At 68.2% G+C, this 23578-nt stretch overlaps 3 protein-coding genes across 11 annotated transcripts; 1 reads left to right on the top strand and 2 right to left on the bottom strand.

The window, feature by feature from the left end:
- Positions 1-77: 77 nt before the first annotated feature.
- On the bottom strand, positions 78-19824 carry SPTB (spectrin beta, erythrocytic). Of its 8 annotated transcripts, none has more exons than XM_087740437.1 (36): positions 18445-18817; positions 14820-15017; positions 14588-14739; positions 14208-14381; positions 14000-14091; positions 13837-13917; positions 13619-13734; positions 13282-13394; positions 13019-13206; positions 12819-12936; positions 12168-12326; positions 11790-12092; positions 11485-11635; positions 10527-11394; positions 10311-10448; positions 9450-10209; positions 9164-9366; positions 8993-9083; positions 8775-8921; positions 8395-8658; positions 7990-8205; positions 7814-7903; positions 7437-7712; positions 6673-6803; positions 6187-6391; positions 5723-6097; positions 5393-5637; positions 5166-5304; positions 5002-5086; positions 4715-4911; positions 4487-4596; positions 4046-4130; positions 2031-2242; positions 1785-1958; positions 1665-1707; positions 78-1124 (listed from the first exon to the last, which is right to left on the bottom strand). In XM_087740437.1, exons 2-36 carry the CDS (start codon positions 14965-14967, stop codon positions 948-950), a joined length of 7026 nt encoding a protein of 2341 aa, XP_087596563.1. In that variant the 5' UTR covers positions 14968-15017; positions 18445-18817; the 3' UTR covers positions 78-947. The 8 variants fall into 8 exon arrangements, with proteins under 8 accessions (XP_087596563.1, XP_087596572.1, XP_087596548.1 ...); XM_087740446.1 differs by having other exon boundaries at positions 2031-2200; positions 18445-18816; XM_087740422.1 differs by adding an exon at positions 19654-19824 and having other exon boundaries at positions 986-1707; positions 18445-18531.
- A 118-nt stretch (positions 19825-19942) lies between these two features.
- CHURC1 (churchill domain containing 1) lies at positions 19943-21972 on the top strand. Of its 2 annotated transcripts, XM_087741344.1 has the most exons (4): positions 19943-20039; positions 20122-20257; positions 20972-21042; positions 21610-21972. In XM_087741344.1, the coding sequence occupies exons 1-4, from the start codon at positions 19950-19952 to the stop codon at positions 21700-21702; spliced, it is 390 nt and encodes a 129-aa protein (XP_087597470.1). In that variant the 5' UTR covers positions 19943-19949; the 3' UTR covers positions 21703-21972. The 2 variants fall into 2 exon arrangements, with proteins under 2 accessions (XP_087597470.1, XP_087597460.1); XM_087741334.1 differs by having other exon boundaries at positions 20972-21972.
- Positions 21973-22081: 109 nt separating this feature from the next.
- GPX2 (glutathione peroxidase 2) lies at positions 22082-23551 on the bottom strand. Its single transcript, XM_009473967.2, has 2 exons — positions 23195-23551; positions 22082-23100 (listed from the first exon to the last, which is right to left on the bottom strand). Exons 1-2 carry the CDS (start codon positions 23417-23419, stop codon positions 22750-22752), a joined length of 576 nt encoding a protein of 191 aa, XP_009472242.2. The 5' UTR covers positions 23420-23551; the 3' UTR covers positions 22082-22749.
- Between the last annotated feature and the right edge of the window lie 27 nt (positions 23552-23578).

Genomic DNA, 23578 nt, shown 5'->3' on the forward strand with positions numbered 1-23578 from the left:
AACCTGCCCAGCACTCTGCGGCCCCCCAGCCCGCAGGGGCACCCCGCACCCCCCCGGCGCCCAGCACTGCGCCCGGCTCGCTTTCACATCTTTATTAGAAAAAAAAAACCCAAACTGAACCAAAAGTTCCTCTCTGGTCGCCCGCGCATTCCCCCCGGGGCGGCTCGGCTTGGCCAGGGGGTGCAAGGGGTCCCCCCCTGGCCCGGCGAGGGCACGGGGGGGGAGGGTGTGCGGGAGAAGGGGCGGTGGCGAGCGGTGCCCCCCGTGCCCACGCGCCGACGCTCTTTGGTTGGTGCCCACGGGGGCCAGGGCTGCCCCCTCTGCACCCACGCACTGGGGGGGGTGGGTTATGGCTTGGGGGGGGGGGCACCCACGGCAGCCCCCCTGTGTGGGTGCTGGGGGGGGGCACACACGCGTGGGGGACATGCACACCCGTGGCCGTGCACGCAGAGGGGGTGGGTGCGCCTGCATGCGGGGACACGCGTGCGCACACGTGTGCAGGCAGGGACACGCGTGTGCGCAGGGCTGCTGCACGTGGGGCACGTACGCCCCTACGCACATGCGTGTGCACACAGGGCGCGTACGTATGCATCTGTGTTCACCCATGTAGGTGTGTGCATACCCTTAAGCATGGAAACGTATGTATATATATAAATACAAATATATATACATGTGCACGCAGGCATGTGTTGAACGCACACGGGGCGTGCACGCTCGTGTATGTGCCGCTATATGTATACACAGACGTGAGCCCACGCGTGCACTCGCAGAGGTGAGAGGTGCGTCTCCGCCTGCCCGGACGGGGGCTGCGCGGCTCCCGCACACGCGTGAAGCCCGGCAGCTGCCCCCATCGACCCGGCTGTACGTGTGGGTACGCGCACACGCAGGTCCCTATGCACACGTGGCCGCGGGCACCGCCGGCGTGACGGGTCCCCCCGGCAAGGGAGTTATTTCTTTTTTGGGAAGAAGCTGAACCGTTTCTCCTTGTCCTTGCGGGGTAGGGGAGGCTCGGGGGGCGCCGGGGCGGGGGGCAGGGGCAGGGGCAGGCTCTGCGCCTTCCCCCGGCTGCTCCGGCACTCGGTTATTGCTGTGCTCAGCCCCTGCAGCCAGGCCTGCAGCTCCTCCTGCGGGCACGGCCATGGGCTCGGGGGGGGGGCTCCCCTGGCCCCCCATCACCTTCCCGGCCACCCCCTGTCTCCCCTGGGTGACGCCAGCTGCCCCACGTCTTCCCCAGCCACCCATGTCCCCCTGGCCACCACCAGCCGCCCACCACGTCCTGATGGCCCCGCAGGCAGTGCCAGCCACCCTGTGTGCCACTAGGCACTACAGGTCACCCTGCATGTCCCCCAGGCACTACTGGTCCCCCCTTGTATCCCCTGGGCATCTCTGGCCACCCCCATGTCCCCTGGGTGCTGCTGGTGTCCCCTGTGTCCCACCGGCCACCCTCTGTCCCCCCGGACGTCTGTAGCCACCCCTGTGTCCCCTGGGCACCACTGGTCCCCCGTGTCCCCTGGGAACCACCAGCCACCCTCTGTCCCTCTGGGCACCACCGGCCACCATGCATCCCCTGGGCACCGGTCCCCTCTGTCCCCTGGGCATCTCCAGCCCCGCCATGTCCCCCTCACACCGCCGGCCACCCCATGTCTCCCCGGGACGCCCCTCACCTCATCCTTGCCATGGAAGAGCCACTCGCTGCCATTGCTGAGCCTGGGGACAGAACGCGGGTGCCGGTGAGGTGTGTGCCGCCCCATACCCTGCCACCCCGTGCCACGCCAGAGCCTCACCTGAGTTTGAAGACGTGCTTCTTCTTCTTGTAGCCAGCGGCCACCTCGCAGAGGGCGTCCCGCAGCCCCAGGGGCTCCTCGCCATGGCAGGGCAGCCCCAGCGCCCGGCTCTTGGCATCCTTGAAGAAGGCGAGCTGGCCGCCCCGCAGCACGCAGTACCGCGTGCTCCACGACCTGCCGCCACACCGTCCCGTCAGCTCGGCGCACGCCCGCACCGCCCGCTGCTGCCACCGCCGCCGCGCCTACCGGTTGGATGCCCGTTTGGTGGCCGCCTCCAGGTCGTGCTTGCGGCCGAGGTAGCCCTCCAGCTGGACGCTGCAGGTGCGGGCCGGCAGCGTGGCCGGCTCCTCCGGCTCCTCCCGTGGCAGCCGTGGGCTCGGTGACGGCGGCTCCTCATCACCCGTCGTCTGTGCCAGCTGCCGCAAAGCAACAGCCCTGTTATACCACGGTGTCACCGCCTGCCACCAAAAGCCACATCCTGAGGTCCCGTCCCCTCCTACGGTGGCACCCTGCACATGGGTCCCTGGCCCCAGCGGGGGCTCACAGTCCCCAGGCCAGTGGCCTGATGGTGGGCGCCAGCCAGGGGTGGGTCACCCCCAGCTCTGGGTGCCAGTGACCCCACCAGCTCGGGTATGCAGGAGCTGGTGGCTACTGGGAGGACCCCAGTGAGCGGCTGGGACACAGTGCAGCCCTGGGACCTGCACCTTGGGCTCAGCGCGGTGCCAGGGCCCTCCAGATTTGGGGTAACGATGTTGAGCTGAGCCAGGCAGGCACTCCTGGGAGCCACCCCGGCGTTGTCCCCTGCTGAGGGGGCTTGGGGACAGTGGGGGATGCCAGCAGGCAGACGGGGTCTGTTTTGGGGCCGTGGTGCCCGGCGAGTGGGATGCCTGACCAGGGCCAGAGCTGGGTGCCACGGGAGGGGCTCGGTGATCCTGGGGTGCCTGTCCCCTCCTCCTGCACCCAGGGACGGCCCCAGCACCATAGGGAGCAGGTGGAGGTCCTGCGGTGTGTCCCACTGAGAGGGACAGGAGGAGGGACACTGTCCCTGGCAGCCGGGAGGTGACCATGTCCCCAAGCAGGCAGGCAGAGAAGGATTGTGTCCCCGAGCAGTCTTGTCCCCAAGCGAACAGAGGAGGCTCCTATCCCCAAGCAGGCGAAAGTGGCCGTGTCCCCAAGCAGGCAGAGGGAGACCCTGTCCCCGAGGAGCCAGAAGATGCCCGTGTCCTCAAGCAGGCAGAAATGATCTTGTCCCCAAGTAGGTACTCAGGGATCCTGTCCCCAGGCAGGCAAAAGTGATCTTGTCCCCAAGGAGCCAGAAGATGCCCATGTCCCCAAGCAGGCAGAGCAAGCAGAAAGCAATCCCGTCCCCGAGCAGGCAGAGCAGGCAGGAGGAGCACAGGTTGGCAGCGAGCACAAGGTGGCTGGCACATGGGGTGACGATGCCCTGAGGGTGGCAATGCCCTGTGGGGTGACGATGCCTCACAGGGTGATGATGCTGTGTGGGGTAATGATGCCTCGTGGGGTGACGATGCCCCATGGGGTGACAACGTCTTGCAGGGTGACGATGCCCCGTACAGTGATGATGTCTTTTGGGGTGATGATGCCCCTTGGGGTGACGATGTCTCTTGGGGTGACGATGCCCCCTGGGGTGATATCCCCATGGGGTGACGACGCCCAAGGGATGATGACGCCCCAAGGGCCACGTGCTGTGGGGTCAGCCAGGAGCGCCGTGGCTGTGTGTCCGTGGGCAGCTCTGCCCGACGTCCGCTCTGTCCCGGGTCAGAGCCAGCCCCGCTCCCAGGGCTGGGTGCTTGGAAAGCCGGGTGCCACGTGGCCGGGGCCGTGCGGTGTCCCCGTGGGTTTCTCCCGGAACACACGCTGCCTCGCCGACAGCAGAGGGTGGTGGCCGGGATCTGCCTGCCCCAGGGCAGACGCTCCAGCTCCGGCTGCTGCCCCCATCCCAGACACCCAGGCACCCATGGGTGTCAGCCTCTGCCAGCTGGCCCGAGCCTGCTCACGGGGAAGCAGGGGTGCTCCGAGCCGCGAAGGGGTGAAGGGGAAGGTGCAGCACCCGCGTGCTTGCCCGGCCTTTTTGGGGTCATTTAGCATTTATTCAACTCAAGGCAAGGAACAAGGCAAGGGTTGGGGGTGCGGGGAGCCGTCGCCATGCCACGGTCACGGGGTCTGCCAGGAGCCTGTGGGACATGCGGGGAGACCTTTTTTGCTGCCGGGGAAGGAGAAAGCTAAACTCGAGAACTGACCAGCTCTGGTCCATCGGTGGCGGGCGGAGAGGCGTCCCGTGGGCTCGCGCCCTTCCTCTTCTGCTCCTCTTCTTCCTCCTCGGACCTGCAGCAGGGAGGCAGCCTGCTCAGCATCCCCAGCAGAGCGTGGCACCCCCAAAATCCCCGTCCCAGCCAGCTTGCTGGGAAAACACAGCCACAGTCCCGCAGGGACCTGGGCCTGGCTGCCGCTCTCCTGTCCCTGACAAGGGATAAAACCCCAGCACGGCGGGGCTCGACCTTCACCGCTGCTCTTCACCTGCGTTGATTTACTGCTCCCAAAGGGCAAATTGCTAAAAAAACCCTTAATGCTTTGAGAAGAGGGATGCTGGAAACGATGCCCAGGAGCTGGCCGGGTGCCACAGGCTGCCTCTGCCCAAGATGCTGCCGCAGCTGCCTGGGGACGGCACCAGCATCTCTTACCCGGCCTCCAGCTCCCCGTCCAGATCCAGGCGGTAGTCAGGAGCCTCGGTGTGCATCACCCCATCCCGCGCCAGCCCCTCACGTAGCGTCCGCCCGCCCAGGAGCTCCAGCTGCCGGGGAAAGGGGCGAAGGCATTAGGGGCTGCCAGGAACATGGGGTGGGAAAACTGAGGCAGGGCAGGCAGAGGCGAGCCAGGACCGGCTGTGCCCCATCCTGAGCCTTCCTCACCGTCGTCAGCTTCCTCAGGGCAGCGATGCGCTCCTCCCAGGTGGCCGAGGACTTCTCGAAAGCCTCGTGCCGCTTGAGCAGCTTCTCCACCGCGTCCACCGTCTGCCCGTAGTCGCTGCTGGCCAGGTAGGGCTCCTGCGCCATGAGCCACGACTCGGCCACCGAGGCATCCCGGGAGAACTGGCACACCTCCAGCACTGCGGGCAGGGACGGGCAGCGCTCAGCGCCCTGCCGCCACCACCCCCCAGCCGAGCCGCGGTCCCCTCCAGCACCGCCAGACCACTCACGCAGCCGTAGCCGGTCCCAGCGCTGCTCCCACGTCTCCATCATGGCCTTCCTCTTCTCCACCAGCTCCATCAGCTTCGCCTTGATCTGCAAGGGGACATCGTCACACGGTGACCCCGGTGGCACCGTCCCCGCCGCGCCGCGCCCCGGCTCCGGCTGCCCTCACCTCGGGCGAGTCCTGGTGCTTGCGCTGCAGCAGCTTCTTGCCCAGCTCGATGCAGGTGGCGAAGCTCTTGCCCCGGGCGTCCACCTCGGCCCTGATGCCCTGGTGGTACTTCATGAGCAGCTCCACCGAGGAGACATCCCTGGAGACAGAGAGGTGCCAGCATCAGCAGTGGCATCGGTGCTGGGTCCCGGCAAACACCGCCCGGTGCCTGCCAGGCACAGCCATACCTGGGTTTCTCCTGCGTCTCGATCTGCCGGACGGTGCTCTCCATCCAGGAGAGCAGGTCCCGCGCCATGCCGAAGAAGCGATGCTTGTCGGCTGTGTCCACCAGCCGGGCCCGGCGCCCGCTGCACGCCTCCAGCAGTGCCCGCAGGGCCCGTGCCACCTCCTGCTCCTGTTCCTGGATGCCGGCTGCCTTCTCCCCGGCGTAGGCGGTCTGCAGGCGTGCTGCTGTCTCCCGAAACTGCTGCACCTGCAGAGCCAGAGAGCGTGGGGGATGCCGAGCGCCGGCGGCAACAGCGCTGAGCATCCCTGCCGGCTCCGGGGTGCAGCCTCACCTGCGTCTCCAGCAGCTGGAGGTCGCGTTCAAAGGCGCTGTGCATGCGGTGGAAAGCCTCCACCGTGCCGGCGTCCTCGCCCAGGTCCTGGGGCAGCTCCTGGCGCCGGGCGGCGATGAGGGCCAGCAGCTCAGCACCATCGTAGAAGTATTTGTGCAGGTCGTAGGAAGCGGCGAGGAGCTGCATGCGGGTGTCGATCAGCTCCAGGAGGTCGGCCCAGCTCTCGTTCAGTCCGTCCTTCCACTCAGCCATGGTGGCCGCCTCCGTGTGCCCCGCATCAATAAGGTCCTCGATGGTCAGGTTCACCCGGTCCACGCGTTCCTGCCCCACGTTGCCCGTCTCCCGCGCAAACTCTCGAAACTTCTCCCGCAGGAGCTGCACGGGGGAGAAGAAGAGTCGAGTTTGCCCCCCCCCAAAACCACACGCCAGCACCGCCACGCCTGCCCCGGCACCGGCACCCTCACCGTGACGTGGTCCAGGTCCTGCCCCATCTCCTGGGAGGAGGCGACCACGTCGCGCTCGGCGATCCACTGCTCCAGGTCCTCCACCTCCCGCTTCAGCTGGAAGAGGTGGGACATGTTCTCCAGGCGCCGGCGGCGCTCCTCGGCCGCCTCCTTCAGCCCCGCGTAGTGCTTGTCCACCTGGCCCTGCAGCCGGATGATCTGCTCCCTGCGCGGCCCCGGCACACAGACACCCCAGTTCTCACCCGGGAAAAGATGCCCCCGACCCCTCCGTGTTGCCAACCAGGGGTTTTTTGGGGGAGGGACCCGCTCTGCGCTCCCCACGTCCCTCTGCCACCACCTCCCTCTGCCACCACCTCCCTGACGCAGCCGGGGCAATGCTGCCGGAGCTGACGCCACCGGAGCTCCAGCCGAACCACCCACCCCCCCCCGGTGCTGAGGGTACGGGGCTGCCCCGAGGGACAGGGGACACACGGCAGTGGCACCTACCCCTCAGGGTGGCCAGCAGAGAGCAGCTGCTGAGCCCTCCCTGCCAGCTCCTTGATGGTTTGGCCGTAGTCCTCAATGGAGCGCTGCTGCCGGACGTGTCTCTTCAGCATCAGCAAGCCGCTCTCCTCGTCCTGCGGCATGGCGGACACCAGCGCCCATCAGCACGCAGCACGGCTGTGGGACGGGGACCGGGGTCCAGCCCCAGCGCCCACCCTGCGGGCGCGTCCTGCCCCCGTCCGGTGCAGCGGGGAGCAATGGCGAGCTCAGCAGGGCATGGCACGGCACGGCATGGCTTGGCACAGGATGGGATGGCATGTGATGGCATAGCATGGGATGGATTGCAATGGCCAAGCATGGCATAGCACAGGGTGCCCCGTAATGGCACAAGGTGCCATGTAATGACAAGGCATGGCATGGGATGACCTATAATGGCATATAACGGCACGGCACGGCATGTAATGGCACAGCATGACATAGCATGGGATGGGCACTGTGTTATAGCACAGCATAACACGGCATGTAATGGCATGGCGTGACATGCCATAGGATGGCACGTAATGGCACAGCACGGGATGGATGCCGTGTAACGGCACAGCATGGCACACGATGGTGTGTAAGGGCATGAGGCAGCATGGGACAGGCCAATGTTCAACAGCACAGCATGGCACGGCCTGGGTTGACACAGGCTGTCCCAGCATGGCAGAGCACGGCACGGCACAGAGCCCCCCCAAGACACGGGGGCACCACACGGAGCCACCCCTCACCTTCGGCTTCTCCTCAGCTCCCATGAAGAGCTCCTGCTCGCTGACCCAGGTCTCAGCCTCGCCAGCATCCAGGTAGTATTGCTGTGCCTCGCCGGCCTCCCGCAGGCGCCGGTGCCGGGCAGCCGCCTCCGCCTGCAGCGTCTCCCACAGCCCCTGCAGCTCCCGCACCCGCGCCTCCAGCTCCGGGCTCAGCTCGTCGCCGCTCGCCGCTGCCTCGCCCCGGCTCAGCACCTCGGCCAGGCGGGGGGCATGTCCCGCCAGCTCCTTCTGCAGCGTCTGCCGGCAGGGCGGGCAGTCACGGCGGGGCTTACCCATGGGATGGGTGGCCCCAAGGGACCGGCTGGGGCGGTGGGTGCCACCACTGCGCCTGGGCTCACCTCGTTCCTCTTGGCCAGGCGCTGCACGCTCGGGAGGTCGGTGCCGTGCTCCGTCGACCTTGCCAGTGGCAGCCGCTCCTGCACCCATAGCTGCAAGCAAGAGCACCCGCTGAGCGCCGTGCAGCACCCCTGGCTGCCCCTGCCACACCAGACCCTGCCACGGCAAAGATGCTCACCGTCTCATCCTCCAGATCCCGCCCAAGCTGGTACATGGCCTTGGCGGTCTCCAGCTCCTTCTTCCTCCTCTCCAGCGGCTCCAGCAGGTCAAGGAATCGCCGCCGGAGCCTCTGCTCATGCCCGTCAGCGTCTGGCACATCCCCAGCAGGGGATGGCCCCTGCCACCCTAGCTCCTCCAGCTCCTTCATCCGCGCTCCTACTTGCTCTTCCAGCCTCTGGCAGGGAAAAGCCGTGTGAGCCGGGGGGCAGAGTCAAGCTGGGGACCGGCCAGCCCCGTTTGGGGACATGACCCAGCACCTCAGACCCCCCACTCCAAACAGGGGGCAGCACACCTCAAAGGAAAGGATGAGGAGCCAACACCCTTCCGCCACCCCAGCCGCTCAGCTGGCAGTGCCACCACCCACCGTCAGCTTCTTCAGCAGCAGGTTGGTGGCGGTGAGGTCCTTGGCCTGCTCGGCAGCACGCAGCTCCTCCTCCGCCTGCCCCAGCCAGCGCTCCAGCTCCCCGTAGCTCTGGGCGTACAGCGTCGAGCGGTTGGCCTCGAACAGCTGCCGGCCTTTCTCCTTGGCGGCGTCACACAGCCTGTCCCATCGCTCCCGCAGCTCATCCAGCTGCCGTGCCACCACCTCGCCGTACTGCGGCTTGCGGCTCGCCAGCTCCTTCCCTTCCTGCCAGCAACACCAAAGAGGTTGGTGGCCGCCGCAGCGCGGCTCCACGCCGGCATGGCGACCTCCCACCCGGCCAGGGAGCAGTGAGGCTTCCAGGCACCGGTGCTGGCACCCACCATCTCAATCTTCTCCAGCCAGCCCTGGTTGGGTGCCAGCTCAGCCATGAACGCCTGGTGCTTCTGCCACTTGCCATGGAGGCCACGGGCTTCGCCGTAGGAGGCATCCTGTGCCGTCAGCATCTTCTCCTCCATCCAGGCATTGAGCTGCAGGCAAGAGGTGTCAGGGCTCGGCTGGCAGGGACCCCCCGGCGCCACCGGCCGTGCCGCATCCCTACCTCCCGGCAGCTCTGCAGGAAGGTCTGCAGCTCGTGGTTGTCCTGCAGTAAACCCGCCGCCTCCTCCACTTTGGCCTTGACAGCCCCGTGCCTGGCAGGGCGACCAGAGACGGGCAGCGTCAGCCCTGCTGCCCGCACGCTGCCCACCCGCCCGCCCCTCGCCAGACTCACCGCTCCTGGAGGGTCTGGCACTTCTCGGCAATCTTCTCGGCGAAGATGTTCCCCTCGGCCACCAGCTTGGTGCCGCCAGCCACTGTCTCAGGGACCTTCTCGGCGCTGCTCTCCACGCCAGCACGGAAGTCCTGGAAGCGGCGCAGGGCGGCGGCCGAGCCTTCCAGCGTGGCGGGCAGCTCCAGGTGGGCCAGTGTGTACTCCTGGGGGGCACGGCGGGGGGTCAGTGCCTCTTTGGGGTGCCCGTGAGCCAGGGACTCCCCCGGAACCCCCCTTGCGCACCCACCTGGTTGGTGAGGAGGATCTCCGCCTGCTTGGCATCACGGAGGAACTCCTGGAAGCCGTGGCACTGGGCTAGGAAGCGGTGCCGGGCTTCTGCCATCCTGCCCAGGGTGGCCCAGCCGGCTTCCACGCCATGCAGGCGCTGCCGCAGTGCCTCATACTGGGGGTCTGTCTGCTCCCCCACCACCTGTTCTCCCGCCTCCACCAAGGCGGTGAAGGCGGCCGTGTGCCCGGCCGCGTCCTGCCGGGCAGCCTCGTGCCGCTGCAGCAGCTCCTCCGCCTCGGCCAAAGAAGCCGGCACCTCATCAGCAGCTGCCACGGCTTTCTGAGCCCCGAAGAGCCACGCCTGGAAGTCATCCAGGTCCTGCAAGAAGCGCTGAAGCTGTCCGGCTTCCCCCAGGGAGGCTGCCCGCTCCCCCAGGGCCTCCTGCAGCTCCTCCCAGGCGGCTACCGCCGCCGCCAGCCGCTCAGCCACCTCCCCGGCCACCTCGGGCCGTTCCTTGGCCAGGTGCTCAGCCTGGGAGCGCAGGGTGGCCAGGCGGCCCTCGGCAACCGCCAGCTCCCGCTCGATGCCATAGAGCTTGCGTTGGGTGGCCAGGACGCCGGCCAGGTCCCGGCCCAGCTCGGCGGTGGCCTTGACTGCCTGGGCTTTGCTCTGCAGCCATTGCCGGGTCTCCTCGGACTCCAGACGGTAGTTGAGGAGGCGCAGTGCCAAGCCCACCGCCTGGCGACGCTCCGACACCAGCTCCCTGAACCGGTCCCACCTGTGGGGCAGAGGCAGGTAGCAGCAGAGGATGCAGCTGGTGGGGACCGGCACAACCACCCTGGCATCACCCACTCACCCCAGCTTCGCCCACCACCGTACCTCTCATTGAGCTGCTCCTGGCACTGCCGGACCTGGGGACTGCGGGGGTGCCTGCTTGCAAGCAGCCCATCGGCTGCCTGGTTGACGGCGGCAATCTGGGAAGCCACGGTGGCCATCTCCTGCTCCAGCCCGTCCAGCCTGCAGGGACGGCCGGGCTGAGAACGGGCCGCACCTCGGGACACAGCACAGCAGCACCGCCACTACGGGAGCCCCTACCTGTGCTGTGCCACGTCCAGGTCTTCCAACGCCTGAGGGACCTCCAGCTGCCCCAGCCACGTCTCCTTGGCCCCCATCCAGAGGTGGCAGGCGTCGCTCTCCCCAAAAACAGTGTAGAGGTCAAGGGCATCCTGCAGCTGGCGGCCCCGCTGCTCGGCCAGGGCGGCCACCTCGGCATGCAGCTCCCGCAGGGACACTAGCCAGCTCTGTGCCTCGGGGCCAGCCCGCAGCTCCGGGGGGAAGCCATCGGCTTGCCGGGCCAGCCCGTCCAGCTGTTCCCGGGCGGCCGCCATCTCCTCCAGCAGCTCCTGGTGCTGCCGCAGCAAGGCGCGGGTGCGGGACTCGTCCTGGCCCAGCTCCTCGGAGGCCGCCCGCCGGCGGGCATCTCGCAGCCCCTCCGCCAGCTCTTCCGCCTCTGCCTGAAACTGGAAAAAGTCCTCGGCCTCGCGCAAGCCACGCTGGCGGAAAGCCGCCAGCTCCTCCAGCTGCGCCCACAGCGCCCGCACCGCAGCCCCCCGCTCCCGCAGCTGCCTGGCCGCCTGGCCCGCTGCCGCCAGCCCCTTGCCCGCCGCCAGCGCCCGCTCCAGCCGGCCGCCCCGGCTCCGCAGCTCGGCCTCGAAGGCGGCATGCCGGCGCTGGAGCAGCAGCACGCTCGGCAGGTCCTTCCCAAAGTCCAGGGAGGAGTAGAGCTGCTCCTGCTCCTTGATCCAGCCCTCTGCCTCGTCCAGCTCCCACAGGCAGGTCCAGAGGGACCGGGACTGCTCCAGCAAGGCTCTCCTCCGGACTGCCAGCACCTGCAGCTCCCGCCGGCACAGCTCCAGGTGGCTCACGCGGTCCCGGATGACTTTGGGGTCGCAGGGACGGTAGCCTGGCCAGGGAGCGGGGTGGGCGCCCATCAGCAGGGCATCCCAGCTTCCTCTGGCCGTGCCACGGTCCCAGGGCATCCCGGTGCACCTACCCTCGGTGTCGGCGAAGCGGAGAGCAGCGACGCTGACAGCCCGTGTCTTCTCTGCCTGCAGGGCCATGTCACCCTCCAGCAGCCGGTGGGTTTGCAGCAGCTCCTCCGCCTCCAGAAGGTGCTTCCCGGATTCGGGCGATGCCAGCTGCACCTGCAGGAGAGCCCCAGCCATCATCCACCACCACCCAAAAGCCGCCACCAGCACCCCAGCATCTCACCTGCCTCCCCAGGGGGGTCCCACCAACACCCTGCCCGGTGGGACCAGGGCACCCCACCCGTGGTTGCACCCAATGCCCACAGCTCACCTTGACCTCGTCCATCCAGTCGATGCTGTGGAGCATCTCTTGGAAGAGGTGCTGCAGGGTGAGGTTCATCTCCAGGCGCTGGCGCCGGGCGGCCAGCAGCTCCAGGAGCTGCTCCCAGAGCCGCAGGATGTTGTCCTTGCGCCCATTGATACGCTGGATGTCATGGTAGCCCTCCACCTCCAGCTCCTTCGCCACCGCCTCGATGGCCTGCACCCGCTCCTTGTAGGCGGCCGTGTCCGTCTCGATGGCCTCATGCTTCTTCTTGGCCGCCTCCACTGCCGGCAGGTCCTGGCCAAAGTTGTCCTGCCCCGGCACAAAGCCCACGGTGAGGCTCCGGCGGGGCGTCCAGGTGCCCAGGGTGGATGTCCCCGGTCTCACCTGGGCCACCAGGCGCTGGTTCTCGCTCAGCCAGGCCTCCCGCATGGCCGCTTTGCGGTCGAAGCGCCGCGCCAGCTGCTCCAGCTTCTCCTGCCGGATGAGCTCGGTGCGCAGCGCCAGCTCCCGCTCATGCTCCGCTTTCTCCAGCTGCTCCCAAGCCTGGGGGAAGGTGGCAGCGGACGGGGGTGACAACCATGTCCCCCCACCCACCCGCGTCGTGTTCTGCTGGTGAATCCCGACGTGTCCCACGGGTTGGGGACAGTGGCTGGAGGAACCCAACCTGCCCTGGGATGGACCTGACCTGCCTCAGGATGTGTCCTGGGATAGATTCAAATTGCCTTGGGATATAGACCCAAACTGCCACGGGAGATGGACCCAACCTGCCCTAGGACCCATCCCAGGATGGGCCCGAACTGTCCCCAGGAGATGGACCTGACTTGCTCTAGAAAAGACCCAATTTGCCCTGAGATGGACCTAAACATCCCCAGGAGATGGACCCAACCTGCCCTAGGACCTGAACTAGCCTGGGATAGACCCAGCTTGCCCCAGGCGATGGACCCGACCTGCCCTGGGACAGCCTGGGGAGCAAAGCCCCCAGGGATCCATGTGTCCCCACAGCACATGGCACGGCTGCCAGGACGGGCCACGTACCCGGTTGATGTCGGAGACCAGGCGTCCTTCGTGTGGGGTGTAGACGCGCTGGTTGTTGGCTCGCATCCGCGACTGGATGGTGAAAAGCAGCACCTCCAGATTGCCCTTCTCCTGAAACCTGCCCCGGAGAGAGCTCAGCCAGGGGCACCCATGGGTGCTCACCACCACTGTGCGGGTACAAGGGGCTTGGGGACGCTTACTTGGGGGGTTTCTCCACGGTGCGGTAGGTGCTGAAGGCTTGCAGCTGGTGCTGCACCCCGGCCAGCGAGTTGGCGAAGCTGCGGCTGTTGAGGAAGGCGATGGTCTGCTCGATCCAGGTGAGCAGGTCGGAGGCCAGCCCCCCATAGCCCTCGATCATCCGCTCCGTCTCCTTGGCGTGCTCGATGACCTGTGGCGGGGCTGGCGGTGAGCACCGGGTGCCAGCACCCCGGCAGAATCCCCCTGCCCCAGCGTTGTCCCTTACCTTGCCCAGACGCCTGCCTTCCACCTCCAGCACCTTCATCTTGGAGAAGTAGTGGTAGAAGGCCACCACGTAGGTGATGATGGACTTCTCATCGGGGTTCTCCGTGAACACATCTGCCCAGAGTGAGCGAGACGTGTCAGTCCTGACCCAGCCTCGGCATCGCCCCGGCATCACCCCCGTGGCCATGGGCCACCACGGCCTCATGAGGTCCGCCCTTGCTCCCAACCCAGACCCACTTCCACGGGGTGGAAACCTCTCGGTCCCTCCACGGGGCCTGGGCACGTCCCAGGGTGCAATGGGGAAACTGAGGCAGGAGGGCTGGCAGCAGCAGCCTCACCTTCAGGGTCGAGGAGCGGGGTGATGCCCAGGTGCCGCTCCGCCACGCTGAACGCATGCTCCAGGTTGTGCCGGGCGTTGGATTTGGTCAGGTTTTGGAAGTCAACCAGCTCAGGCCTGGGGACAGAGGGCGCAGGATGGTGGTGGCACAGCCACGGGACATCCCCCGGTGCCACTGCCGCCCCGGCACGTCCCGGCGCCCGCTGCAGTGCCGCCTACCTGTGCCTGTGGATGAGGGCGTTGAAAGCCAGCCCGTCCTTCCAGCTCGAGGTGAAGTTGGTGACGTTCACGTGGGGATACCTGCGATGGGGACAGGGTGTCACCGTCACCCTCTGGGCACCCCCGGACCCTGGCACCGTGGGGTGCGGGTCCCACCACCTACCCCGCTGTCTTCATCTGGCACCAGAGCAGCAGTGCATCCCTGGCGGAGCGCGTCTCCCGGCCCTCCTGCGTCTGCACGATGATGTCCTGGATCTGGGGGCAGAAGGACATCCCGGGGTTGAGGGAGGACATCCACGGAGGAAGGCTCCCGCTCGGGAACGAGCCATTGGGTGCTGAGCTGAGGGTGCCCCCCATCCACCCTGTCCCACCTGGAAGCGGAGGATGATGGTCCAGATGAGGCCGAGGACGAGGCGGTGGTTGCCGTCCACGATGTCGTGGGAGCCCATGTTCTCCAGGTGCACCCGCTGCTCCTTCAGGAACTGCAGCGCCTTGTCCACGTTCTCCAGGCAGTGGATCCGCATCCGACCCTTGGTGGGCTTGGGCTGGGGCACGACAGTGATCAGCACCCTCCCCTCCACACCGGGCACCCCCACCCCTGCCCCGGGACACCGCCGCTGCCACCCCAACCCTGGTGGAGCCTTGGCCAACGCCAAGGTCAACAGCCTCGGTGGAGCACCAGAGGTCTTGGGACATGGCATGGCATGGCACGGCATGGGTCCCAGGGTCCCCAGCTGGATGGGAGTCCTACCAGAAGCTCTCCCGACAGCACCTCCAGCAGCTTGATGAGCACCCGTCCGTCCCGGAGGTCCATGTAGAGGTCCGAGATGCGGCAGGTGACGCGAGCCAAGTGTGAATTCACCCACTTGGTGAAGGTTTTCTTCTGCACGGCCTCCCGCTCATCTGCAACGAGAGTGGGCACGGTGGCACCAGTGGTGGGGACAAACCGGGGGGACCAAGGGGACCTGAGACTCGTCCCCGACCTGCCAGGGCTTTGATGCGGGAGCGCTCGAAGAGACGGGCCGAGCTGTTGTCGTTGTCCAGCTCATCATCGGAGGCGTCCCAGCGGACGTTGACGCGGCTGTACTGCTGCTGCAGCTCCAGCTGCTCGTAGTCGTTCGCCGAGGTCATGGTCCCGGCGTCCCCCGGCCGGGTGGCCGTCGGCTACCGGCAACAGGCCCCTGGGGGAGAGCAGGGGCCATAGGCATCGGCATCGCCACGGCAGCTCACCGTGCCTGCAGTGCGTGGGGATTTGCGGCTCAGAGCTGCTGGTTAAGCCGCTCAGAGGGATTTAGCCTCGCCCCCACCCAGGTGTTGGGGGGCACCTGGGTGCTGCACACCCTGCCGGCATGGACCCCTGTGCCGAGCCGTGCCAACGGCTACTTATGGCGGTGCTTCCCGACCCGGGTCCTGCCTGCCCACCCAGCACCTCTGGCTGGCCAGGCCAGGTCCCCAGCGATGTCCCCCCAACCCTGGGTGCCTCCAGGGGCAGTGGGCGCTGCTCACACCCACCCCGATGCCTGCGCCGCAGAGGGGCTTCGCCGGCACCGGTGGCAGAAAGCGGGTGACAGCTGCCAGCGGGGGGGGCCACCCGCCCCCGGGGACATTTGAGACACAGATAGGACATGGCCGGTATCTAAAAATGCCTGCGAGCAGCTGTCGGTGGCCGGGCCGGGTGGGAGGAGGCTGCTGGGGCCCCCGAGGGGTGCAGGGAGCCGGGCTGGGGCTGCCCATGGCCAGCACCCCCGGCCGGGACCCCCATCAGCACCCCGGAGCCACTGGGAGCCCCCGGCTGCGGGTGCACAGCGCAGGCAGAGGAAACCCTGGGCACCCCCAAACCCCTGGTGTCCCCATGAGCGGTGACAGCCCACGGCCACCCGCTCCCCAGGGACCCCCAGGCAGCCAGCGGGCAGGAGAGGCTTTATCGGGGCCAGCAGGGCTGGGGTGGGCCCCATCTCCGCACCCTAATCGCGGCCACGCAGGCAGGGCCTTGGCTGGGGAGCTGGCTTGCTCGCAAGAGCGTGCAAGGACATGAAGGAGCATGCCAGAGCATGCACATGTGAGCAAGGACATGTAGAAGCGTGCTAGAGCATGCATGTGTGGGCAAGGACATGCAGGAGCATGCCAGAGCATGCACATGTGAGTAAGGACGTGCAGGAGCGTACCAGAGCATGCAAGGACATGCAGGAGCGTGCAAAAGCATGCATGTGTGAGTAAGGACATGTAAAAGCATGCTAGAGCATGCGTGTGTGGGCAAGGACATGTAGAAGCGTGCCAGAGCATGCACGTGCGAGCAAGGACATGCAGGAGCGTGCATGTGCAAGCAAGGACATGCGAGCACATGCAAGAAGGCACACGAGAGCGTGCAAGGCCATGTAAGTGCACGTGGGAGCACGCAGGAGCGTGCAAGAGCGGGGCCCGCAGCCCTCCTGGGCTCGCTCTCCTGTCCTACAGCAGAAAACCCCTGGGGAAGCCCAAATTTGGGGATCTCCACCCCAACACGGCAGGAACTGCAGCCGGTCTGCCTGGGCGCGCCGAGTTGTGTCGGGTCTCTGCGGCATGCCGCAGCCCGGCGCTGCCATCCCAGCAGGAGACCTCGGTCCTGGCTGGGCCTCCCCCACACCACCCCAACAACAGCGGGGCCATGGCCGCGAGCATCCGAGGAGGAGGAGGAGGAGGAGGAGATCGCGCCGAAGGGAGCCGCCAGCGTGCATTTCGAGCGCGGGCGCTCGCTGACCCTTTAAATCTCCCTCTGCTGCACCAGTGCCTTCCAAACAGCCCTGTCTGGCAGAGCCACGCCACCGCCGGCACCCACTGCCTGGGGACTGTCATTCTGCCTGCTCGGCGGGAGGAAAGCCGGGAGTGCCGGTGTGCCAGCCCCGCCGCGAGCATCCTGCAGCCGGGGCCAGGGCAGCGTCGCCTTCCCCGGCCGGCGGCTCGGCGCCGTGAATCAGCACTTCCCGGTGAGGGGCTGGCACCGTGCCGCTGCCAAGGTCCCCCCGTCGGGCCTGGGTGACGTCCCCCCTGCACCCCGAGGGCGGCCGGGGCAGCGGTTTGGCATCTGCCACCCGCGGCACCCTCGAGCCCCTTCCCCAGCTCAGCCCTCACCAACGCAGTGTGGTGCCGAAACACCAGCTGCCGGTGCACGGGAGCTCATCGGGGTCCCCCAAAACACCCCAAAATAGCTGCCCCATCACCTCCGCCCGCAGCCTACTGGGTCCCTGGGGCGCCCGCTGCCCGGCATCGCCCCGGCTGCTTCGCTTCACCAATTAATGCTTTTATTTTGCATCTCCACCAAACCAGCGGTCAGCCACGCTCCCGGTGCGGCCGGCCCCATTGGGAAGGGGCAGGAGCCGGGGGGCATCCCCGCAGCCCCCCGCCAGCCGCCTGCCTCCCAGGCACACAGCCAGGACCGGGAGCAGATGGCCCCGCTCGGCACGGCCGCTCAGCACGGCCGCTCGGCACAGCACGGGGTCGTTGGGCCCGGCACGGCACAGCTCCTCCGGCCGGCGATGCCCTGCTCCGGCTGCGGCTCGCGAAGGTTTGGGTTTCCCCAGGGCTGGAGTCGGTGCGGATGCCGGCCGTGCCAGGACTGTCCCATGTCACCTAACCCGCCAGCGCACCGAGCGGCGACACGCACACGTGCTGACACTCCACAGACATTTTTGGCTATAAATAGGCCTCCCCTGCGCACGGCGCGGGCCGAGCCCTCTCCCTTCTTAGGAGCTGCCCCCCTGCCCTTCCTCGCCTACCCCAAAATCACCAGCCAGGGCCCTAAAAACACCCGATAGCTGCAAAATACCCCTCGGGGGGCCGTGGCAGCACCCACTGGGCTTGCAGGGGTCTCCTTCGCCTGCCACCCCCTCAAACGCTCCTCGGTGACTTAACCCAGTGGAGCGAAGGGCACCGTGATCCCCTGACTCCGGGAGCTGGGGATTTGCAAAGGCAAAAGCTGCCCTGAAAGGGGAGCCGGGAAATCAGCCCTGGGTGGCCCCCAGATTATTGGGGTGCGGGCAGGAGCTCCCCCGTCCCAACACCCGCCTGTGAGCATCCTCCCGCCGCTGCGCTGGGACGAGGTGGGCCAAGGGCACGGCAGCCGGGAAACTTCCCAGTAACTCCAGTTTCCCCAGTTGCTAAAAAACGGTGGTTGAAGCGGGCTGGGCGATGCGCCCCACCGAGACCCACTGCACGTCACCTCCGGAGCCGGCTTGCTCACCGCGTCCCACCGGCGGTGCCGGGGCCGGTGAGGGGACCCCGCTCGGTGTCGGCACCCCGGGGGAAAGCGTCCCCAGGGTGTCCCCGAAAGTCACCGCCGCTCGCCCGCTCCGTCCTTCCCGGCAGCCGCTGGGGAGAGCACCCCCGGGGGACACGGGGTGACTTGGGGACCCCCCCCGGGAAAAGGGGTGCTGAGCCCCCCCGGGAGGGCTCCCCGCACCCCCGCCAAACTTTGCTCCGTCCCCGCCGCAGCCCCCCGGGACCGTGCCCGCTGCCCCCCCGTCCCCCAACCCCGCCGTCCCCGGGGAGCGGCGCCTCCCGGTGCCTCCCCCCCCCCCGCCCCGTTCCCCCTCCCCGGAGGCGGCGCATCCCGGTCCCCGGTGCGGCTCTCACCTGCGCGGGGCGGCGGCGGGCGGACGAACGGCGGCGGGCCCGGGGCCGGAGCCGGGACCGGAGCGGGGCGGGGGGACCGGAGCCGCCCTGTACCGCGATATAAATAACATTATCTGGGCGCGCAGGGACATTCCTGCCCGGGGCCAGCGGCGCTGCCCGGCCCCGATAGCCCCGCTCCCCCCGGGAGGGCCGGGCGGAGGCGGGCGGGGACGGGCCGCCCGCCCCGCAATGCAGCACAGCGGCCCCCCCCGGCCGCCGCCGCCACCGGCACCGGGCGGCGCAGCGGCCCGCCGGTACGGGCGGGGCTCCTCGGCCGGCCCCGCTGCACCCCCGGCGAGCCCCCCGGTAATTCGGGGTGGCCCCGCTGCAACCCCAGAGAGCCCCCCGGTAATTCGGGGTGGCCCCGCTGCACCCCCCGCGAGTCCCCCAGCCAGCCTCCAACCGGCCCCCAGCTAGCCCAGCTCTCCCCAAGTAGCCCTGGCTAGCCCCAAGCATTCCCGGCTAGCCCTGGGTGTCCCCAGCTAGTCCCACACACCCCCCAGTTAGTCTCAGGCACCCACCCAGCTAGCCCTGGGTGTCCCCCAGGTAGTCCCACGCACCCCTCCAACTAGTCCTGGGTGTTCCCCAGCTAGTCCCACGCACTCGCCTAGCTAGCCCCAGGTGCTCCCCAGCTAGTCCCAGGCACCTGCACAGCTAGCCCCAGGTGCTCCCCAGCTAGTCCCAGGCACCCGCCCACTTAGCCCCGGGAGTCCCCCAGCTCTCCCCGAGTACCCCTGGCTAGCCCCAGGCACTCCTGGCTAACCCTCAGTGTTCCCCAGCTAGTCCCGAGCACCCCCCAGCTAGCCCTGGGTGTCCCCCAGCTAGTCCCACGCACTCGCCTAGCTAGCCCCAGGTGCCCCCCAGCTAGTCCCAGGCACCTGCACAGCTAGCCCCAGGTGCTCCCCAGCTAGTCCCAGGCACCCGCCCACTTAGCCCCGGGGGTCCCCCAGCTCTCCCCGAGTACCCCTGGCTAGCCCCAGGCACTCCTGGCTAATCCTCAGTGTCCCCCAGCTAGTCCCGAGCACCCCGCAGCTAGCCTTGGGTGTCCCCCAGCTAGTCCCGAGCACCCCCCAGCTAGTCGCAGGCACTCCACAGATACTGTCAGGAGACCCCCACCGGCTCAGGAGACCCCCAGCTAGCCCAGGCACCCCCCCAGTTAGCCCTGCTTGCCCCTATCCAGCCCAGGGTGCTCCCAGCCGGCCCGAGGACCTCCCCAACCCGGCGCTGGCTGCCCAGCCGCTGGGCTTCAGCCCGCAGGGGGCTGCGGGGACCAGCTCCGAGCCGCTGCCCCGGCCACCCCGCCTCGCCCCGGGGCTCCGGTGAGGGGCCCTGGCCCGGCCCCGCTTCCCCTTAACGCTGCCCGGGGGCGGGGCCTCCCGAACTCCACGCCCACGCCCTCCTCTCATATATAGCCCAGCGACCAAGCCACGCCCACAAGGCGGGGTAACATATACACCACGCCCCCAATGCTAAACCCCACATCGGAAATCTCGCGAGATCTGGCGAGCGGCGGCGGGATGTGCGGGGGCTGCGTGGGCACCGAGTACCCGGAGCGGGTAGGCCGCGCCGGGCGGGGCCGGGCCCAGGGCCGCTCCCGGTGCCAGCCCCGGTACCAGCCGTGTGCCGCCCCCTCCCTAGGGCACCACCTGCCTGGAAGGCGGCTCTTTCCTCCTTAATTTCGTGGGGTGCGCGCAGTGCGGCCGCCGGGACTTCGTGCTGCTCAGCAACCGCGCCGCCGGCCTGCACGGCGGGGAGGAGATCGTCACCTACGACCGTGCGCCGGGACCGGGACACCGGGGGGGGGGGGGGGGCTGAGGGCTGGGGGGGGCGGTGGTGGCCTGGGGCTGGGGCGGGGGAGGCCTGAGGGAGGGTTAAGGGGGGGCCCGATCCTGGGGGGGGGGTGATGCTTGGGAGGGGGAGAGGAGGCCTGAGGGAGCGTTAATTTGGGGGGGGGGTTGAGGGGCCCGATCCTGGGGGTGTGTGATGCTTTGGGGGGGGGGCCGGGGGGGGAGGCCTGAGGCAGGGTTAATTTGGGGGGGGGGGGGGATTGGGGGCCCGATCCTGGGGGGTGGGTGATGCTTTGGGGGAGGTTGGGGCGGGGGGGGGGCCTGAGGGAGGGTTAATTTGGGGGGCCCGATCCTCGGGGGGGTGATGCTTTGGGGGGGCCGTGGTGGGCGGAGGCCTGAGAGAGGGTTAACGTGGGGGGGGTGCTTGGGGGGGGGCCGGGGCTGGGGAGCTGATGCCCGGGGGGGGGGGGGGTGTCTCAAGGTTTGGGGAGGGGTGGGGGGTATCAGGGAGGTGCAGGGGGGTTTGGTGCTGGGGGGGGGAGGCGGAATTCGGGGGGTTTGGTGCGCTGGGACCCACCCTGGGGGCAGGCACGGAGGGAGGGGGCTTCTCCCCAAGGGACTAGGGGGGTTGTAGGTGGGGGGTACCCCAGGTACCCCGTGTCCCTGCAGCCCCTTAACCCGCCGTCCTCTCTCCTCCGCAGACCTGTGCAAGAACTGCCACCACCTGATCGCGCGCCACGAGTACACCTTCAGCGTGGTGGACGACTACCAGGTGCGCCCAGGGGGGCGGCTTCTCCCCCTGCAGCCCCTCTCCGGCTCCGGAGCCGTCCTAAAGCTGAGCCCCGAGCCGTTCCTCTGCCTCCGGGTTTCCAGATCCTCCCAGCCCTGCTGGTTCCCTCCTGCCCCGGCAGCCGCAGGAGGGAGCCAGGCGGCTTTGGAGGCGAGCTGTGGTGCCAGCCTCGAAGGTTTCAGAGCCGCATCCCTGTGCTTGGGGCTACCTGAAGCCCCCTGGCATTAGTCCCTGCTTCGTGGGGGGCAGCCGAGCTCACCTCTCGCCTCCCATGCAGCCCCTGTGTGGGAATGTCAGTGACATGCGTGGCCCAGAGCAGCAAGACGTGGCTGCGTGGCGGAGGGCCCTGCAGCTCTCCCAGCCCTCCTGCCTGGCATGTTGCCGATTCAGCAGCTAAATGCTGGAAAATGGGCTCAGGGGAGCCGGTGGAGATGAAATGAGATCCCCCCAGGTCTGATTGCAATCGAGGATCGGGTGCTGGCTCCGGCTCGGGTTTCCCTGCGGGAGAACGGGGCCGCGGCAGCTCCTCTCCCTCCTGTCCCACCGCAGGAGTACACCATGCTGTGCCTGCTGTGCGGCCGCGCCGAGGACTCCATCAGCATCCTCCCTGATGATCCCCGCCAGATGACCCCGCTCTTCTGAAGCCGGTTTGTGTCCCGGCACAAGTCCCTTTTTCCAAACTTCCAGCCTGGATATGGCAGACGCCCGACGCCAGATGCTCCCACGCGCCCGGCGGCAGCTCAGCCGTGTCCGCTGCCCTGCGGCTCCGACCCCGGCTGCGGGGATGGGTGGAGCACCACGGCCTGAGCCCCCCTTGTGCTGAAGAACCCCCAAAGGGGGTCCAAAAGTCCACCCTCCCCATCCTGCCTCAGGATCCCACGTGTGTGGGGGCAATAAATGCGATGTGTTCCAGCTCGGTGGTGCAGGCGGGAGCGTTTTGGGGGTTCGCTGCACCCCCCTGGGCTCCCCGTAGCTGGTGAAGGGTGCTGGGGCCCAATGCAGGGATGGGGGGGGCTTTTCCTTCCTGGGATCCTGTGGGATTCCTCCCACTGGCCCTTCCCCATCTCCCAGAGCCCGCTCTGCTCACCAGCGCTCTCCCAAACCCTGCTGAGAAGCGACTTCATTATTTTTGCTCCCCCCCGGGGGCTGCGTGGAGCTCGTGTGGGGTCACCACACCCCGCTCGGGCCCCATTTCCCCGGGGTGCCTGCGTGGAGCTCGTGTGGGGTCACCACACCCCGCTCGGGCCCCGTTTCCCCGGGGTGCGTGACCCAGCCCTGCCCTGCCGGGGGCTGCGTATTCCCCGGGGCGGGAAGGAGCTGGGCGAGCCATGGCTGCCAAAAATCCCTCCCTTGGGGTGGGGTGCTGCTCTTGGGTGCCGCGGGGAGCTCGGCGCTGCCGGCCTGGCACCGCTCCATCCCTTGCACTGCCGTTTCCTGGATCCGGCACCTGGGGCTGCTTCTTCCCGGCAGCGCTGGTGCTCATCCCCGGCAGCTTCCCACAAACCACGCGGACGCGGGTTACGCTCCCTCCGGCTCATTTATTGCCGCCGGCCCGCGCTGCCCCGCTGGCCCCGGCCCTCTGCCCCCATCGAGCCCCCTCCCCGTGGCAGTTTCGGAGGGGACTGTCACCCGGCGGAGAGCTGGGGCCGTCCCGCGGGGCTGCAGCCGGCGGGGACGCCGGAGCCGGCCCTACTTGGCCAGCTTGAGGAGACGCTGGATGTCGGGCTCCAGCTGGATGGTGGGCATGCGGGGGCTGTAGCGACGGAAAGGTTCCCCTTCGGGACCCACCAGGAATTTCTCGAAGTTCCAGGAGATGTCGGAGCGCTGTACTGGGCTCCAGGTGACGAAGCGGGGTTCGGCCATCAGGTGCGCCGCCTCGTCGGCCGGCGCGGGCAGGTGAGCCTTCAGGTAGGCGAAGACGGGGTGGGTGTCCTGCCCGTTCACCTGGCACTTTTGGAAGAGGGTGAAGTTGGGCTCGAAGCCGCCCCCCGGCCGCACGTACTTCAGGCTGTTGAGGATCTCCTCGTTGCTGCCGTTCTCCTGTGGCGGGGAAGGAGAAAGCCGGGGCCGTGCCGCCTGTTTCCCCCCTACTTGCACCCAGTGCCAGGCACCGCGGTGGCCCCTGGCAACTTACCTGGTAGCCAAATTGGTTGCAGGGGAAGCCCAGCACGACCAGCCGCCGGGGATAGCGGGCTTGTAGCTGGTTGAGCTGGGTGTAGTCCCGCACCGTGGTGCCTCAGAGGGACGCCACGTTCTCGATGAGGACCACGCGGCCCCGGAAGACGTTGAAGTCCACCTTCTCCCCCTGCAAGGAGGTGGCACTCAGGTCGTAGAAGGACTTGGCGATGGGGACGGTCATGGCTGCGGGCGCGCGTGTCTGCCTTCCCCGCGCGCCCGTCGGCGCACCTTAAGGGCTGCCCGGCGCCCACGTGATGCGCAGGTTCCAAAGGTCCCCTCATCCCACCGTGACTTGGCAGAAACCGGAGCCGTCCCACCCATCCCACCCGCTGGCACCCAC

The sequence above is a fragment of the Nipponia nippon genome, unplaced genomic scaffold (assembly GCF_047370975.1).
Source record: "Nipponia nippon isolate SJK-2023a ecotype South Korea unplaced genomic scaffold, ASM4737097v1 scaffold_10, whole genome shotgun sequence".
Taxonomy (NCBI): Eukaryota; Metazoa; Chordata; class Aves; order Pelecaniformes; family Threskiornithidae; genus Nipponia; species Nipponia nippon.

What these genes read in the sequence shown, in the direction of transcription:
- SPTB (XM_087740422.1), bottom strand. Translation starts at nt 14,967, where the DNA reads ATGACCTCGGCGAACGACTACGAGCAGCTGGAGCTGCAGCAGCAGTAC. An exon ending in ACTGGATGGACGAGGTCAAG is followed by an intron (nt 11,636 to 11,789) that starts GTGAGCTGTGGG and finishes GCTCTCCTGCAG; the next exon opens with GTGCAGCTGGCATCGCCCGA. An exon ending in TCCAGCTGCTGGAGACGCAG is followed by an intron (nt 5,638 to 5,722) that starts GTGAGGCTGCAC and finishes CTGGCTCTGCAG; the next exon opens with GTGCAGCAGTTTCGGGAGAC.
- CHURC1 (XM_087741334.1), top strand. Translation starts at nt 19,950, where the DNA reads ATGCTAAACCCCACATCGGAAATCTCGCGAGATCTGGCGAGCGGCGGC. An exon ending in GCACCGAGTACCCGGAGCGG is followed by an intron (nt 20,040 to 20,121) that starts GTAGGCCGCGCC and finishes CCCCCTCCCTAG; the next exon opens with GGCACCACCTGCCTGGAAGG. An exon ending in GGAGATCGTCACCTACGACC is followed by an intron (nt 20,258 to 20,971) that starts GTGCGCCGGGAC and finishes TCTCCTCCGCAG; the next exon opens with ACCTGTGCAAGAACTGCCAC.